Source organism: Protopterus annectens, chromosome 11.part0 (assembly GCF_019279795.1).
Source record: "Protopterus annectens isolate FY-2018-M chromosome 11.part0, PAN1.0, whole genome shotgun sequence".
Lineage (NCBI taxonomy): Eukaryota > Metazoa > Chordata > Ceratodontiformes > Protopteridae > Protopterus > Protopterus annectens.
Window position 1 is genome coordinate 35,369,180 of NC_056745.1, and position 18,838 is coordinate 35,388,017.

Here is an 18,838-nt window from a genome sequence, read left to right on the forward strand (position 1 = left end):
CCTGATAAAACATGTTTCTCTACAATCTTTTCATGTGTTTTTTAAGAGACTGTACTTTACTTGACTTTGCTTTGTCAAATGAGTGGTTTACTAGGCATAAAGGGTTCATTTCTTATGTCAGACTGCACTGCATTTCATGTCTTTCACTTTCACCACTGCTGTGTGATCATGGAATGAGTCTATAAGTAGTGGAGGGAGGGGAGCTTGCCTCCTGTAAAAATGCTTAAGAATTTATACTGTTGTTTTCAAGTAACATTTTGTTGAATGTGTAAATACCGACAAAAAAATTACATTTTCATTTGATTAAACATATGAGAAGTAAAAAACAGCAGTCTGTGGCTATGCATCAGTTTCTGAAAATTAAGAACAGAAAAGTAAATTCTCTAGCAACTTCAGTGGGAAATGTTTTTAAAGGTTCTCACAACAAGGGTATTTAAACCCGTAAAAAAATAGAAACATATCACCTACACAAATCCCTGCTACACAGAAAACAGGCTAATTTTCTAAAAGTGGTAAATACATCAATTGCTGGGCAGAAAGTAGGCTAAATGTGTAGGTTTATCTCTTTTGTCCAACCTCTGTAATTTCTAGGACTGAATTCCAGTGATCCAGGCTTCAGCCAGACCAATATCTCTGAATCTAAAGTGCTTTAGAAGTAATCGGCCACTATCCATGCAAGATCCCATTTCAATTTGATGGTAGATGTTCTTTTCATATTACCAAGGCTACTTCGACCACCAGTATAATTGGTTTTCTAATTGATTATCACAGCTTTGTAGAAGACGATTTCTGCATTATACAGCTGGGAGAGCATACACCTTCAACTGTCCAGTACATGCCAGACTAACACAGACCTACTGATGGAGGACACCCTTAAATACAAGTTCTTGCATCCTCTAAGGAATCTCCTTCAGATTATGTTGCTATGAAAAAGAAATGCAATAGAGTCCACTCCTATGATGAGGATTCTGCACGTGAGAGAGATGGAGAGATACTGTCCCTTCTTATACAAGACTATCTTTGAAATGACTAGAGTTTGCACTCCTCAGATTCCCTCTAGATATCACATTTTGTGAAACTATTACACTCATGACAAACACTATGAAAGGAAGACAGAAATTTCTTTCACTTTTCAAGACATGTCCAGACTTTGCAGTGTCTCGAAAGACTGGATGGACCTCCATAATGTTCTAAAGGCCGATCCAGAAACTATCTTTGCTAGTTATCATTGTAATTTAAAACAGTATCCATTCCAATAAATAGAGGTCTGGACATATATAAAACAGTCTGGTAATCTTTTAAATGAGAAACAATGACTACTTGAGACACATAAACAGTATCTGTTGACATCAGTTTTGTTTTGAGCCATTTCTTAAACACTGTATCTAAACTTCCTGAAATGGTTAATACATATAAACTAGTAAGTTAGTAAAACAGATTTTCTTAGCACCTGTAATTCGGGCCCACTATGATTCCTTAAAACGACTTAACTCATACCATAACTGTCTAGCAAATATCACCCATAACTGATAGCTTAAGTAACACATATGTCAGAAACAAATGTATTTTAGCTTTCACTAAATACCACCCTTCCCCAACTCCATTAGCCCTGTACTTTGTTATTCTCAGTCCAATGTTGTTACATCTCAGGGAAAGAGAAATCACTGCCAGGTACTTTAAAAACTGTCTTGCTCATTCACTAGGAGGCTGCAAGCTCAGAAAAGCTGAAACACAATATGCTCTGCGCACTGGCGTATCACTGCTATGTGCAATAAACAAAAGTACATGGGGAATGCTATATCAAGCAATTATGCTTGGGGATATGTGATACAAGCAGTCAGGAGAAGGGCTGGCTGCACTGCACACATCCTGTTAAGGGGCATGATCAGCATTGCGACCAGGTGCGACTGAAGTACCAATATTCAGCCACGGCTACTACTGTGACATCTTATGTCAATGTGCTCACTGGCTTTATGATTTAGTGACTGTGGCAAGGAGAGCTCTTTGGGACACAACAGCAGTGGATAGTTTCTTTTTCTTGGTATTCAGTTTCAACTTGAGGGAGTCTATCCAGGCTGCCAACTGACCTGGCTACTGGTTGCAAGCACTCTCAGATCAAGCAGCTCACTATAAGCCCCACGGAGTCTTCTGAGACTGCCACATGATTATCATTTACAGAAGTTACAGTTTGGAGGCAAATCTAGTTAAAGACACAACATATCCCAGTGAAGGATGTGAGGACTGCATATATCCCTGAAATTGTTATTAGTAAGAGTGTACTAAAGCTATAAAGTTATAAAAGTGTATAAAGCATATAACTGTTTCCTGTGAAATATAGCAGGTATGTAAAATACTATATGTGGGTAAAATAATTTAATACTACAGGATAGGTGATGGCTTACTGTCAAACTGCAGCTGAAATCTGAAAATACAGTTTAAAATGCATAAGTATATTTGTTCTGTCAGTGAGAGGCAGCTATACTGCAGTGGGATTTAAAAGGTAAAACAGGGATTTTTCTCTGTATTATATATTTATTTTATACATTCCTTTGCAAAACTACAACTTGTCTTTATATGTAGATTCTTAAACTCTGTTACTCATTTTATTCATAGTAGATAGGTCTATTTATTTAATTTTAAAAGTCAGTGGATGGCTGTTTATTGATTGATTTGTTGAATGATATGATAGAACTTACTGCTGGGTGGTAAGTTGTTGACATCCACCTCTGATGGAACTAAACTGTTGTGTTACATATTACCATCAGTTCTTATATTTTATTTGGTTTATATCTTCATATTAAAATAGCAGCTGAGGTTTACCAGGGTACCATAAAGCAGAAGATGGGTGTAACACAAAGTTATTACACTGTTCTCCTGAAAATTACTGCATGCATTTGAATGCATCAGTGTAGTTACATTACAGCCACTGAGGATAATCTATCACTGTAAATTATGGAACTGAGAAGAAGTGAGACACAGGCCAGTGAAGCCAGAGCCTAGAACTCTACTTTGCTGTTCCTCAGTGTGGGAATTAATTGGGTATGGCAACAGGCAACAGCGAATATTTTCTATATCATTTTAAGACCAGTTCTCACTTATATATTAATATTACACTAATTTGTATTTATAGGTTATTTTGTGTTTATTGTTGTATAGTAATACTCTATTGTGGTAGAACAGCTATGAGGACTATAGCCCCTGTCTCAAGTATTAGTGGGATCATAAGACCATGCTCTTGGCAGCCATCACAAACTGGTAGCAGTGACTGCACTACATATGTCTGGTAGTTAACGTCATTACAGTTTGGTTTGCAGTAGTGTAGGTATTGTAATTGGTCTTAATTAGCCGGCAAAGTAATTTTATCACCAAAGGTGTGTGGGTATCCTGGCAGCCTCAAGGTAAATATAGACAGGTATATGTTGCACAAAAGTTGTGTTGCTTTTAGGGAGAGTGTTTATGAATAAAGCAAAAATGAACTCTTGACAATATGGAAAGATATTAGTATTGCAGGTAACCAGGTAACTAAAGAAAGCAAGACAATCAGAATCCAGCCTCATGTTATGACCTAGCATGCAGTGTTAACTGTTTTGGTTGGAGCGAACACTAAGTGCAGAAACCCTGTAGTTGCTAAACATACAACAAAGTAAATCATTCCTTACCCAGATGGCCCAAGAAGTCAGATCAAACCAAAATGACTAGAGATGTAGTAGAGATAAAACACAACAAGGTAGTGGAAATAGAGAAACAGCTCAAAGCTGAAAGACAACAAAAGCAGAGATAATGTGTCTAAGAAGAGAAAGACGCTGAATGTGTAAAGGTTTGAGAAGAAAGAGAAATGCAGTATCAACATGACAGAGGAGTGGTGGCCCTTTGTTAGAGGCATGTGAGTAATCAGGTTGAAAACTGAGCCTTGAATGCCAAAGTCATACTAAACTCTTTCCTCAGAATAAGGATGTGGGTGATTTTTATAAGTTTTATCTAGGCAGTTGAAAGGAAAGGTTTTATATTCAACATGAAACAGACCAGGGGTGATGAATGTGCTTTTGATATACTCTCTGTACAAGTAAGACAATGCATGTTGTGAATGAGTTAAATGATACTGACTGCATTGATTCTAACAAAGTAAAACTGTTTTGTGTGTGTGTTATAAACTGACTCGTGACACTTACAGAGAAAAAGAACAAAGGAGAAGGGGAGAAGGTAGTGTCAGCGAATGCAGTGAAGTAATTACTTATTTTTATAGTTGGATGAACAGATGTCACGTTACTACTTTTGAATTGTTGAGATACATTATAATAATGGTACAGCCTTTCAGTACTTTGCTTGAGCATATCAGACTGGGGTTAAAAAACTAGTGTTATCAGTGGTGAGAAGGTGAATAGAAAGGATGACCTCTAACAAGCCAGCAGGTCACAGCTGTATAAGGAGAAGATACCTAGCATTTTACATGGGTATAAGGGAGTGCCTGGGGCAATCAAAGCAGGTTCCAAAGGGAAAAGACAAAGGGAGAAGCCCATTTTTCTAGAACATATCCAGTTGTTGAGGTTAATTGTTTTTAGTGTAACCAAGAGAGGCATGTGCAGTATAAATATCCACACTGACAAAGTAGGGAACAAATGTCATGTGAGGCAGCAGGCAGAGGAGGCACCACTATAGTGCCAGACTTTCTAGAGAAATGCACTACTCTAATGTAACGCAAGGGCCTGTACCCATGTTGGAGAGGAATTTGGCCATTGCCAAGAGGGATGTGATGTCACACATAACTATTGTTAAGCCTGCAGTGGGTAGAAAGGAGATGCACTTGCCCAGGTAACTCATTTCACTTAGGACCTCAGGACAGACATCTTTCCATGTGCCACTTACCAGAGTTTAGTTGGACTGAGAAGGGATTAAAAGAACAAGCAGATAGCACTATTCACTGATTGCCTTATGGATGTTTTAATAGGAAACTATGTGATGATATTTTACCTTACATATATCCACAGTTAGATGCACACAGGCAGGCATGGAGTCAGACATGTGAGGATGGCAATAAAGGGGGAGACCCAGCCCAAGTCCATAGAACCTGAGACAGAGTTACTTCAAGGGGAAGTTAGGTAACAGCATCCAGCGTGAATATGAGTCATAAATGTCAAAAGGTATCAAACTTCATTTGGAAGGGGAACTCAGGAGGGGTGCAAAGAGAAATATGGGACATCTCAGCTTATACAACATGATGGAGGCAGCCAGGGTCACTCCTAACTCTCAACAGCAAAGGAAGTCCATATACTTGGACAGGGGATTATTGTGGGGGAATGGATTCCTGAGGGATACCTACAGGGAGACATAATACAACAGTGAGTAGTGCCATGGACCTACCAATGGAAATTTCTGTCCACAGTCCATGACATTCTTTTTTAAGGTCATATGGGCATGTATTCATTTAAAAAGCAAACATACAGAATGTCAAATGAAGGAATTGGTACTGTACCAAAGAGGTGAACCATCAATTCAAGCTTCATTTCTTCATGTTTTTTATCAAGAAGACTCACTTAAGTTCTAAATAGCGAAGAGGTGTGGGGCTCCATACAAACCTACAATGGTCATTTTGTTGGTATGAATTTGATAAAGGGTCAAATGTATAAAGTGTATAAAACGTACAACTAAGTTTTTCAGAAAAACACAGCAGATTATTTAATACCAAAAATGCTGTGAAAAAATACATGATAGACGGCAAGACAAGTAATTGGCTACTGTAAGACTGCAGCTAAAGACTGAAAGCAAACTTTAAAGTGTAGTCCCATAACCGTTTCCATCGGGAACTGGTCAGTTAGCGTTTTTCTAATAAAAAAATGAAATAAATTGAAACACTTTATTTTATTTTTTTTCTCTGTACAAAATTACACCTTGCATGTATAATTACTTCCTCAAAATATATTTCTCTGTTTTTTCTGTAGTAAAAGAACAGTTTTAGTTTCATAACGTATTAGATTTATTTGATGTTAAAACATTGTGACAATTTGTTTCTTTCTTAATTGATATGAGGTGACATGCTGTTGTGTCATGACTAACCATTTACATCCATCTCTGACTGAGCCAGGCTGCTCAGGTACATGTTACCAGCAATTCCTTTATTTTATTTGGCTTACTTGTAATAAAAGACTGGTGTGTGAAGTTTCTATGGACTGGCATGAATGAGGACACTTCTGTCAATATGCAGGGGGTTATTAGATAGAAAGTTATTATTTGCCTCTCCTGGAAATTATTGCATGCGTGCATGCATGGATGTAGTAGTTTAGTTATATTCTCATTACTGTGGATAATCTGGCACTATAAGGCACTGAATTCAGAGGAAGGTGTGAACAGTGACTATGACTCTGCTCTGTGGTAGTTAGTAGTAGAACCTGTTTAGGTCTGTTATGGTCCCATAGTCAAGGCAGCAGTGTTTATTATCCACATGATTATAAGGCCCACCTTGCATATCTGGTTAAATTATACTGATTTATATTCATTCATATATATATTGTTGTTTGGATCATTTATTGGATACAGTGGGGAAGACGATGGACCTTAACCTTTCCATCACATATCGGTATCATTGGCATGGATAGCAAGACCATACCCTGGTAGCAATCACAAGCTAAAAGCAATTGTGGTCATCACATTGCCAAGGCTGATTTTGACAATGCCCTAACTTCATAAAAGGATGTCTTTGATCAGTGGTCTGACCCTGAAAACAAGGGTAAGACCAGTGCAATGGTAAATCATATGTTCCAGGCATATTCTACAAATTACTTCACCAACTGTGGCCTGACCAAATATCCTGTGAGCTGTACAAGTACCAGCTTCACCTACAGTTTTATTATAGTCCTTTACAGCTATGTACATACAAAGCCAGGAAATAAATAGAGAATAAATTAAGTAATTCAATCAAAATAGATAACCAAAGAACACATGAACAGAAAATGAAATAAAACACATAATTATATGTAAATAAACTGTTCAACAATATTAAAAGCTCTAAATTCCATTAATATGTCTGTTTGACGATCCAAAATAAGCTCAATGAACACAATCAAAGGTTAGATGTTACAAAATATCATAAATAGCTGGTTAAAGGTCCAATCAAAGGGGCAATAAAAAAGAGGAAAATGTATTCTTGTGAACTGTGACATGCATGACAGCCATAAATGGGAAGGTTAGTCACATACCAAACCTTTGCAAGTGGAAAAAATGGTATTTACACATAACATCTACCTCAAAATGGTTTAAAAACCTACCATCCAGAAAGAAAACCACATTTAGTTCCTGCCAGGAAAGAATGGCACAGTCTCATACATGCTAAACAATGCATGAATGTTATGATTTACAGTTTAATTATTTGTTAACTGATATAAGGGGACATACTATTTTCTGGTGACTAGCTGTTGATGTCCATCTGTGATTGAGATGGATTGCTACCCAAAGCCATATACATAACTAAAACTAATAAAATAATTAATAATGCCAACAAGGTAGCAACTCAAACTAGAGATATTTGTTCTCACTCTACATTTGGTATATCTGTTCTAGTTCAATCAGATTCATTATAGATATATATTTTGCAGTTTCCTTTGTAGAAGGTGGATTAAATTTGATTTTTGCTATTACAACACCAACATTTAACTTGTTATATGCATTAATAATCATGTCATCATCAGAAAGAAATGAAAAAATTCCATTTCACAATAGATAGGATTGAACTTTCCTATGTTATTCTATAAATACAATAGAACTGCATTACATTTTTATAAAACCATATAATATTTTGATGGGTTGTATAAATTAGAAACAAGCTGTTGTCATATTTCTTTATGCTCTGAGAAAATGGATTTCTTCTGTCTGAGTATCCAATGTAAACAAACATCACTTCAGTAACCAAATTAATTTAATAACAATATTAAGTTAATAAACATATCTAAATAGTCATCAGTGGAACATGATATACATCAGCAATCACCTGGAGGATTGTTAATAATCACAAGATAACTTCAAAGCAACTATATGTGGAAAACATATGTGGAAAAATAGTACTGCTATGAGTAAAAATAGATATTAAAAAAACTGATGTAAAAATGAAAATGAATGAAAACTGGAACCAAAATTTAAAACAAAGCAAAAGGTTGGCTGTCCACTCTGTATTAAACAATAATTTATTAGCACTTTCGTCTGTCAATGTTGCCAAACTTCTTCAGATAAATTAAAAAGGAAAATATGTCATATAAATAGTGAATGCATGAAAACATCACTTCCTGTTTCTAAATTGTTAATTAGAAATACATAAAAATACATTGTTATATAAACAACAACATAATAAACTGGTTGAAATGAATCCACATAAAAAGTATTCTTCATACTATGTAAAAAATATGCAGTTTACACTACACATCCATCTAAAGATTTCAAATTCAATAAACATTTAACATTACAGTTATCATTAAGGCCAGGAAAATTAAAGGAATTAAGCCGCAACTGCCAGAGTAATTCCTTTTCCTCTAGGATTAAAGACCATGGACCACCCCACTATCGAAAGAAACTTTTTCTAAAATGGTGAATAAAAAATGATGTTGGCTGTTCTCTGTGGTGTGCCTGGCTAAAGCATTGTTGGGGTTATTTCTACAGCTGTTGTACACATGTTCATATATGCACTGTTTCAAATGTCTTTCGGTTGTACCTACATAGAAACAGTTGCATTTGTCACATAAGGCCAAATAAACCACCCCTTTAGTTTCACAATTATATCTATCTGAAATACAGAGATGTTGGCCATTAATGTTTAAGTTCTTACCTACTTTAATGTGTTTACAAAAATTGCACCTACCACATGTGTACATGCCAGGGTTAGTTACCAATTTTTTGAAAGGTTAAGTTTTTTCAAATTGTAACCTCTTTTAAAAGTAATAATGGGTCTATCACCCAACTTATGACATATGGTAAGGTCAGTTTGGATTAAGTCCCATTCTTTGGTCAAAACCTGGACTGGTTAAAAATTCCTCCTTCCATTGTGTATTACTTCACTTATTTGATGAGCAAGGTTGCCAATTTTTGGAACTTCTGGTTAAAGACTATCAAAACCAGATCGACAACCTGACCAAGGAGTTAGACACCCTGGAAAAGTCCATCAAATCAGATTCCGATTTTTTAGATATAAATATGACTTTGGGCGTATTTTTACTAGTATTGACCACAGTTTACTGAAGTTTAAAGAAATAAAAATAAAAACAGTTGGCCCATGACAAACGGGACTATGAGAGAGGCACAGTGTATCCATCACCTCCTCACTCTCAAAACAGTACACTTAACACCAATATAGGACATGTCATTGATGCCCAAAGTAACAGAGGTGAGAATGACTCACCAACTGACTCTCAGGGATCTCCAGTGGTCCATCGTATGCCCCCCAGACAGAGTGAAAGAATTAAAGAGAAGGAACAAACTTTGTCTAATTCCCATACGTCCCAGGAATTTTACCATCAAAATCAGAACAATCAGAACAAAGGGGGGGAGGGGGTCAACATCGGAATCGCCGACAGAGAGTTCAAAAATCACAGACAGAGGTGACCGAACAGGTGGAACAAACCATACAAAGTTCCAATACAGATGTTAAAGTTGTAACCAACTCGGTGGAACAAACCATACAAAGTTCCAATACAGATGTTAAAGTTGTAACCAACTCTGCTGGTGATTTTAATATTTTCAATTTTTCAAACCACGTTGTAACTCAGAAACCTGCCAACTTTTTAGCTAAAGGTTTAACATTTGTACCGAGTAAACCAGCAGATTTGGCCAGGACTCTCACTGGCTTTAAACTTTTTCTACGTAAATTGAATTTAAAACTAGTATTTGGAAATGGATGTTTAGCTAACAACAGTGAGTTAAGAATTTCCAGTCTCTTCACCCCCCCCCCCTTTACATCCCACTTTGGCACTATTTGAAAAAAGTTGTGAATTAGATTAAAGACATTCCTTAAATAGGCCATTTAAATCTATGAACAACATTACGGAAAGTGAGAGATTAGCCTTGGAAAATTTGAGGGCACACAACATCAGAGTGATCAAACCTGACAAAGGAGGGGGTTTGTTTTTCATGGATGAAACTAATTATGTTGATCAAGTTAGATCAACATCAGAGGCCGATACTTACATTGAAGTCTCATTAAATGAGATTAATGGAGCTTCTCAACACATCAGGTCTTTACTCAATGATTTATTTATAGAAAGGGTTATATCTTTAGAGACCTATAATTATTTATGTATGCCAGCCCCAAAAATACATATCTTTTTTCACTACCTAAAATACATAAAAGCATTCAAGATCCACCCCTTCGTCCTATTGTTAGTGGGCGAGGTTTTATGACTTTTGCTTGCGTAAAACTTGCTGACCACAAATTAAAGAAATTTTTGGAAACAAGAGTCACAAATTTGTCATGACTCTTGGCATTTTTTGGAACAACTTAACCTTTTTATTTATAATGAGTCTTTGAATTTCCTCACAGTAGATATCAAAGACCTTTATACAGTGATTCCACAAAACTTGGGTTTGGAATGGGTGAGGGAATTTTTGGTAGAAAAAAGTGCCAATAACGATGAAGTATATCTGATTGAAACACTCTTAGACATTGTTTTGTCCAATAATTTCTTTCTCTTCAGAGAGACTTTTTATAAACAAAACTCGGGAGTAACCATGGGCTCCCATGTGGGGGGAGTTTTGCTAATAGTGTTTTATCTTTTTGGGAAAGGAATTTTTTATTTAAAGACAATCTTTTCAAAGAACATGTCAAATGGTATACATGCTACCTGGATGATATCTTCATTCTCTTTGATGGCGATGAAGTTATGGCTGGAAACTTTGTAAAACACTTATCTTTCATTACTGAATTTTTGAATTTCACCTTTGAATTCAACAAACATAAGATAGCCTTTTTGGATGTCCTAATAGCCAAGGACATTCCTAACAGAAGATATCTCGCTAGCGTGTACAGGAAGCCTACTTATTCCAATTGCTTCCTGCATTATGAAAGTTCCGACCCTTTCCACCAAAAGAAGGCAGTTGTAAAAGGACAGCTTGTCCGAGCGGCAAGGATGTCCTCTCTTTGCACTTCCTTTTTGATGGATGTTAACACACTTGGAGAAATGTTTATAAAAAGATCTTATCCCTTTGAGTTAGTTGATAATGTAATACAAGAAGTAATTTCTAAAAGAAAAAAATTGAGTTTTTAAACCTATTTTGGATAGACTCTTTGAGGAAGGAAATCCATCCCTAGAGACATCTTTGGTGACATTTACAGATACAACTAATATAGCCAATGACCATCATCCTACATGTGAATATAACATCACTTTTATTACCCCCTTTTCAACTAATGCGGGCATTTTGAAAAAGGTTTTGACCAACAACTGGGACTTAATCCAAACTGAGCTTACCATATGTCACAAGTTAGGTGATAGACCCATTATTACTTTTAAAAGAGGTTACAATTTTGAAAACACTTCTTGAAAGACCTTTCAAAAAATTGGTAACTAGCCCTGGCATGTACAAATGAGGTAGGTGCAATTTTTGTAAACACATTAAAGTAGGTAAGAACTTAAACATTAATGGCCAGCATTCAGATAGATATAATTGTGAAACTAAAGGGGTGGTTTATTTGGCCTTATGTGACAAATGTGACTGTTTCTATGTAGGTAAAACCGAAAGACATTTGAAACGGTGCATATATGAACATATGTACAACACCCGTAAAAATAACCCCAACAATGCTTTAGCGAGGCACATCACAGATAACAGCCAACATAATTTTTTAGTCACCATTTTAGAAAAAGTTTCTTTTGATAGTAGGGATGGTCCATGGTCTTTAATCCTAGAGGAAAAGGAATTACTCTGGCAGTTGCGGCTTAATTCCTTTAATTTTCCTGGCCTTAAATGATAACTGTAATGTTAAATGTTTACTGAATTTGAAATCTTTAGATAGATGATTAGTGTAAACTGCATATTTTTTACATAGTGTGAAGAACACTTTTTATTTGGATTCATTTCATCCAGTTTATTATGTTGTTGTTGTTTATATAACAAAGTATTTTTATGTATTTCTAATTAACAATTTAGAAACAGGAAGTGATGTTTTCATGCATTTACTATTTATATGATGTATTTTCCTTTTTAATTCATCTGAAGAAGTTTGGCAACATTGGCAGACAAAAAGCGCTAATAAATTATTGCTCAATACAGAGTGGACAGCCAACCTTTTGCTTTGTTTTAGTTTTAAAAATAGATATACACAGATACATAGACATACACACACACACACACACACACACACACACACACACACACACACACACACACACACACACACAAATGCATGCATATAAATACACACACACAAATGCATGCATATAAATACACACACACACACACACACACACACACACACACACACAAATGCATGCATATAAATACACACACACACACAAATGCATGCATATAAATACACACACACACACAAATGCATGCATATAAATACACACACACACAAATGCATGCATATAAATACACACACACACACACACACACACACACACACACACACACACACACACACACACACACAAATATATGCATATAAATACACACACACACACACACACACACACACACACACACACACACAGATATTGAAGATAATAAAGAACTTACATCATAATCCTTGCTGGATGAGTTCCCCATTGTAAAAACTGATGCGAACTAGAGTAAAATGCAGATGTGTTGTACAAGTAGCAAGAAGCAAAAGGGACCCTGAAAAATGTAATGCAATGCTATATGTTAATTAAGTCACAAAACACATTTACATGTAGCAATAGTGCATGAAATACAGTTTGATATGGATATATACATATGCTTTTCACGTGTGTGTGTGTGTGTGTGTGTGTGTGTGTCGTGTCTTTTAGAATAATATTTGGTGCTGTCACTGGCAGTATGACAAGTATTTGTTTTTACTATGAAAACAAAATTTAATTTGTGCTGTATATAAACACACTTATTGCAATTTATTTTAACATAAACATTTAGAGAAGCCGGTCTTTTTAAATTGCATATATGATCAGCTGACATGCTGTTTAATCACATGACTGTGCCTAGCTTTTTGATGCAATCCTTCATGTGTTTTTATGAAAGCTCTTAAAGTAATCCATTAATTCTCTGGTTGGTCTCACACTTAGCTTTATGTTTCTTTTTTTTTTTTTTTTTTTGTAAGTGGAATGTTATCTGTATGCCAAGCATTAATCATGATAGCTTTGTCAAAGGACATTGTGCTGCATTTCCTGGCATTGAAGGTAAGCCCATGTTTAAAAAACAAAGCATTTGTTTGGTCAAAGCTTTAATGAATATAAATAGCAAAATGGGATTTAATAACTGCCCCAGTCTGCAAAAATTGTCAGACCAGGTTAGCCATAGCTTCTTAAAATTGGCTTTCATGTCAGAGAAGTTTATACCAAAGAAAAGGAAGCGCAGGACAGAGTCCCATGGGACAAGAGCAAATGTCTCCTACCTTATTCGTACAAGTTCTGTGAGATAGCCAATTACCTATACAACAAATTGCGTATGGATTAATATTGAATAAGAGGAGTTTGCAGCAATCTCAACATGAGGGGTACAACAAAAGTCCTTGTCAAGGCCCAGGTAGGCATTGCATAGTGTATATCCCTTATGTATGCCTTTGGTAACCCTTTCAAAACACTCAACCAGGTTGCGCATGCATTATGAAGCCAAACTGGTGAGTATCCAGGGATGTATAGTTATCATTACTGCTGTGTAGTTGTTTAGCGAATGCATTTCATTGGCTTGCAAATAACTGTAGCACAATAGGTCTGTAATTCCCAGGGTCAGTAGAGGGGATGCTTTTACTCTGGGGTATCACAACAGCAGTTCTTCACACCTCAGTGATGTAACTAGTAGAGAGAAACTATGGTTTAACCTATAGTGCAAAAATTCAGTACTTGCTGGGGATATTAATCATCACTGGAAGAAAAGTCAAAATGTGAGTTTGACTTTTTGTTGGGTGAAATCTGTGCTAGGGTACTGAAAGTCACCTGTGGTGTGACTTTGCATTTGTTGACTCATAACGTCTCACCTTCCAAGCTACCTGCAGTTGTTGTTGTGTCTTTCGGCTTTTCCCAGTTAGGGGTCGCCACAGCGGAACTCCGGTCCGCTAATGACTGGCAGTTGATTTTTACATGCCGAGTTGCCAGCCCTGATGCACAACCTTCAACAAAGGTATGGCCATTCATGCATGTCGCCACGCAGAAGACGCTCTAGCTGAGAATTGAACCGGACAGCGTCCTACTGTGAGGCGACAATGCTCCCAAGCTACCTGCAGTGTACCAATATAATACTATGACAAAAAACAAATAAGCGGTTGACCAAAGCACGACTTCAGAGATCATAAAAGTAAAAAAAAATTATTTAAAAGGTTAGTGTTTTCAACACTTGTCTGGTGGCTTCATCAGACCATAAAAATAAGAAAAATCTGAATAAAATACTCACATTACTTCATTAGTCCATTAATCAATATAAATCTAATACAGGTGTGCATACCAGCATAGGGATCTCAGCCATCAAACTATGCACAGCTACATACACAACATAGCCACGCCATCAAGATCCAGCCACCCTTAAAGCTGTATAACAAATAAAAACCATATCATGCAACAAATGACTATAGCAATGTAGCGCTTCTTAAATGCACAGGAAAACATCTTACATTCGAGTTTTACACATCTAAAAACAAACCATGATAAATAAGGCTCATTTATAAAAAGCACATGGCAATCACGCACTGTAATAGAATCGACATATTCCTAAATCAGTTCCAGCAGACAAACATATTGATATCAACATTCCAATGATATTCCCTAATATAGTACCATAAATAAAACGTTAATAACATATGATCGATAAACAGGTAATATAACTCTAACAATCTTATAAAGCACCATAGACTGCATAAAAATAAAGCACATAAATAGAAAAAACATTTATTGCAAGACTGGTTTAATGCGGATGTGCTTATATTTCTCGTTTTTTAGTATTCGATGCATGATGCAGCAGTTCTAAGGACTGTTGATTGATATGTTTTAGTACCATGAATGTTTTTTCTATGCTTTTTATAAATGAGCCATATTTAGCATGGTTTGTTTTAGATGTGCAGAACTCTAATATAAGAGGCGAATGTAAAATGTTTTCCTGTGTATTTAAGAAGCGCTAGATTGCTACAGTCGTTTGTTACATGATATGTTTTTATTTGGGATACAGCTTTAAGGGTGGCTGGCTCTTGATGACGTGGCTATGTTGTGAACGTAGCTGCCCGTAGTTTGATGGCAGAGATCCCAATGCTGATATGCACACCTGTATTGGATTTATGACTGATTAATGAACTAATGAAGTAATGTGAGTATATATAAAGATTTTATTCTGATTTTTCATGTTTTTATGGTCTGATGAAGCCACCAGATGAGTGGTGAAAGTGCTAACCTTTTAAATAAAAGTTTTTTTACTTTTATGATCTCTGAAGTAGTGCTTCGTTCAACCGCTGGTTTGTTTTTTGTTATAGTACTGTTTGTTTGCTTAAGGGGTTGCTTGTTAATCCATTGGGTGATTTATCTCTTTTGTACCAATATAATACTTTAATATAAAATGTAGAAAATGTTGATTTTTCTTCAGGGGAAAAAATATTATCTTCTTGGGAGGAAAGGCATAAACAATAATCCAGCACACTGGATCACTTTTCAATGAAACAAGGCATTTGCATTCCACAAAGTGGTCTAGCAGAAATGCAAGGTCATGCCTAAATCAGCTGATACAGGCATTCAATTGCATTATGGAATCACTGTAAAAGGCTGGACAGCATTAACAAATGGCTACTTAAGAATCTAAGCCATTTCAGTGGGTAGCTCAGATATCCTGCCTTCTAAACTTGTAAGGTTCAGGGGCATCTTGCAAACAAATATGTTATAGGCATATTGCTCAGCTAGTATTTCTAGTGAAACTTCTAGAAAAAGCAGCAGCCTGATAGTTAAAGATATACAAAGAAGCCCATGGACCATACTCTGGCCATCAGTATGCCTTATTGATGGCCCACAGTACTTGTATAGTTCTTATTTCCCATAGAAGTGTCTTGCACCAAACCTTGCAGGATGTAGCAATTGCTGATTACTTGAAAACCTTTGACTCAGCTTAACATGTTCTTTTGCTGAAACAGTTATCAGGCTCTGGGCTGAGTACTGTTACTCTGAAATACTTTACTGACTGGCACCCATGACATACTTCTATATGCTGATGATGAGACTATTTGGGCATCTGATGCTATTTGACTTCTGATAGCTGACACACTAAACATCGACTTAAGTGAGTTTTGCATGTCCCTTGACAAACTGGCTAAAATATAAACCTATGGAAGACAGAAGCAATACTTTTTGGGACCAGAAGAAACTTGGTAAGCAACAAGAATCAGTGGAAGATACCTGTCCTCATGGCAAACTACCTGAAAATGTGCAAACCTACAAGTATCGAGGTATGTGCCAAGATCTATTCTTCAGTTATAACAGTCAGATTACAAACCGGGACAACATCATGGTCCCCCAGTCATTTGTGTCACCTTTTTTCAGTATACAAACTTTCAGACTTTACAAAATATGATCTGCAAATTACTAATTGGAATACAGTGGAGGCAACACAACTGCCACAAATTCAGTGAGGTAGAGTGGCTTACATTTTCATCCAGAAAAAGCCTTCTGCTTTACAAAGTAAAAAAAATACTTATCAGTGCTATATGGTCAAACAAATGTACTCTGTTACCTCAAAATGTATTAGGTTTAAACACTTCAGCACCAATAACATTACCTTGAGTACATATTAGTTCTATATGAATGTAGCCAAGACTGGGATTATATGAAAATATGCAAAATCTAAAATATTTTTAAAGGAAATTGCAATGTAGGAGGGAGCTAAGGCCATCATATATTCTTCCACTTATATTCTCACTATAAGGTCACTCCAACTCAGAAAAAGAGCAACCATTATTTAAGCATCTCAAACTGTCACTCTTTGTCTGCTATCCAGACAGAAGTATTTATTATTTATTGGCATTTGTTGACCAGGAAAGTCCACTGGGCAAAAAGAAACCCATTTTCAGTGGAGACCTGGGCAGAAAAGCTTCACATTTATACAAACATCAAAAACAAATATTGTACAAGGTCACTCCAACTCAGAAAAAGAGCAACTATTATTGAAGCACGTCAAACTGTCACTCCTTGTCTGCTATCCAGACAGAAGTATTTATTATTTATTTATTGGCATTTGTTGACCAGGCAAGTCCACTGGGCAAAAAGAAACCCATTTTCAGTGGAGACCTGGGCAGAAAAGTTCCACATTTATACAAATATCAAAAACAAATATTGTACAAGGTCACTCCAACTCAGAAAAGAGCAACTATTATTGAAGCATCGCCAAACTGTCACTCCTTGTCTGCTATCCAGACAGAAGTATTTATTATTTATTTATTGGCATTTGTTGACCAGGCAAGTCCACTGGGCAAAAAGAAACCCATTTTCAGTGGAGACCTGGGCAGAAAAGTTCCACATTTATACAAATATCAAAAACAAATATTGTACAAGGTCACTCCAACTCAGAAAAAGAGCAACTATTATTGAAGCACGTCAAACTGTCACTCCTTGTCTGCTATCCAGACAGAAGTATTTATTATTTATTTATTGGCATTTGTTGACCAGGCAAGTCCACTGGGCAAAAAGAAACCCATTTTCAGTGGAGACCTGGGCAGAAAAGTTCCACATTTATACAAATATCAAAAACAAATATTGTACAGTATAAAGTACAGATCTGAAGGGACTGCTCCACAGTTAAGACAGACTAATATTACAGAACATCATAACAAATTATTATATAAATACCATATCATCGGTAAATTATATCACAGAGAAAAGCAAGTAGTGAACAAATAATAGAGTATTTCTTTGTGACTAAGTTTACATTAAGTATTAAGCAAATGGTTGTTGAGGAAACCACAGCTCAGGCAAATAAAGTTCCAAAACTGAATACAGCAATGAGCAAATAAACTCACATAGGTCATGGTGGGTCGGGTCACAGATGAATGTTAGGATAACTACTCTGAAGGGTCAGAATAAAACCCTGCACCTGGTGTCTATGAGATAAAGACCTTGACCATTATGCTAAACCCAGCCCCTGCTAAACTTACTCTTTTTTATATCAGTGAAATGCTCCCTGATATTGTTACGATCAAGCAACTCTCAAGCTGGCTCTGTGGAAGTATCACATGACTTCATAAACCAATCTGACAAAGCCTTCTCAAACATGTGGCCTATGGCCCAGCATTCTAGAACTCCTTCCATCCCCCTATAGGGACCTAATTTTAATTTATGCTATTGCATTCTACCCTTTTCAGCTCAGAATCTTCCCATAGAATGAGGGTAATTACAGCTGCCTGGCATAGTCTCCTAAAGAGTGTAACCTGACCAGTTGTGATGATGAAAGTTCAGTTATGGCAAATGTTCACTACTTCCTTACTAATGCTAACGTTGTTTTATTCAGTATTACGTATGCAAGTTTTACTTATCAAGCCTGGATAATATTGTATTGTGTATTTACATATGTGTGTTTTTTTTTCTTGTTTCAGCAACAAGGCCATGACAAAACGGCACTCCACTATTCCAGTTCACCTACTTGTAAATAAATACTAAATGTATCACACTGGATTACTTGGAGAACAGGAGGAAGTAAGATTGTAGTCTGT

At 36.3% G+C, this 18,838-nt stretch overlaps 1 protein-coding gene across 1 annotated transcript in view; it reads right to left on the reverse strand.

Moving 5' to 3' along the window:
- LOC122815151 (T-cell-specific guanine nucleotide triphosphate-binding protein 2-like) overlaps positions 1-18,838 on the reverse strand; it is a 354,138-nt gene that overhangs the window by 318,299 nt on the left and 17,001 nt on the right. Inside the window, exon 2 of the mRNA XM_044087405.1 lies at positions 12,712-12,810. Coding sequence (XP_043943340.1) covers positions 12,712-12,741 — 30 coding nt within the window. The 5' untranslated portion in view covers positions 12,742-12,810. The remainder of the gene's footprint in view (positions 1-12,711; positions 12,811-18,838) is intronic.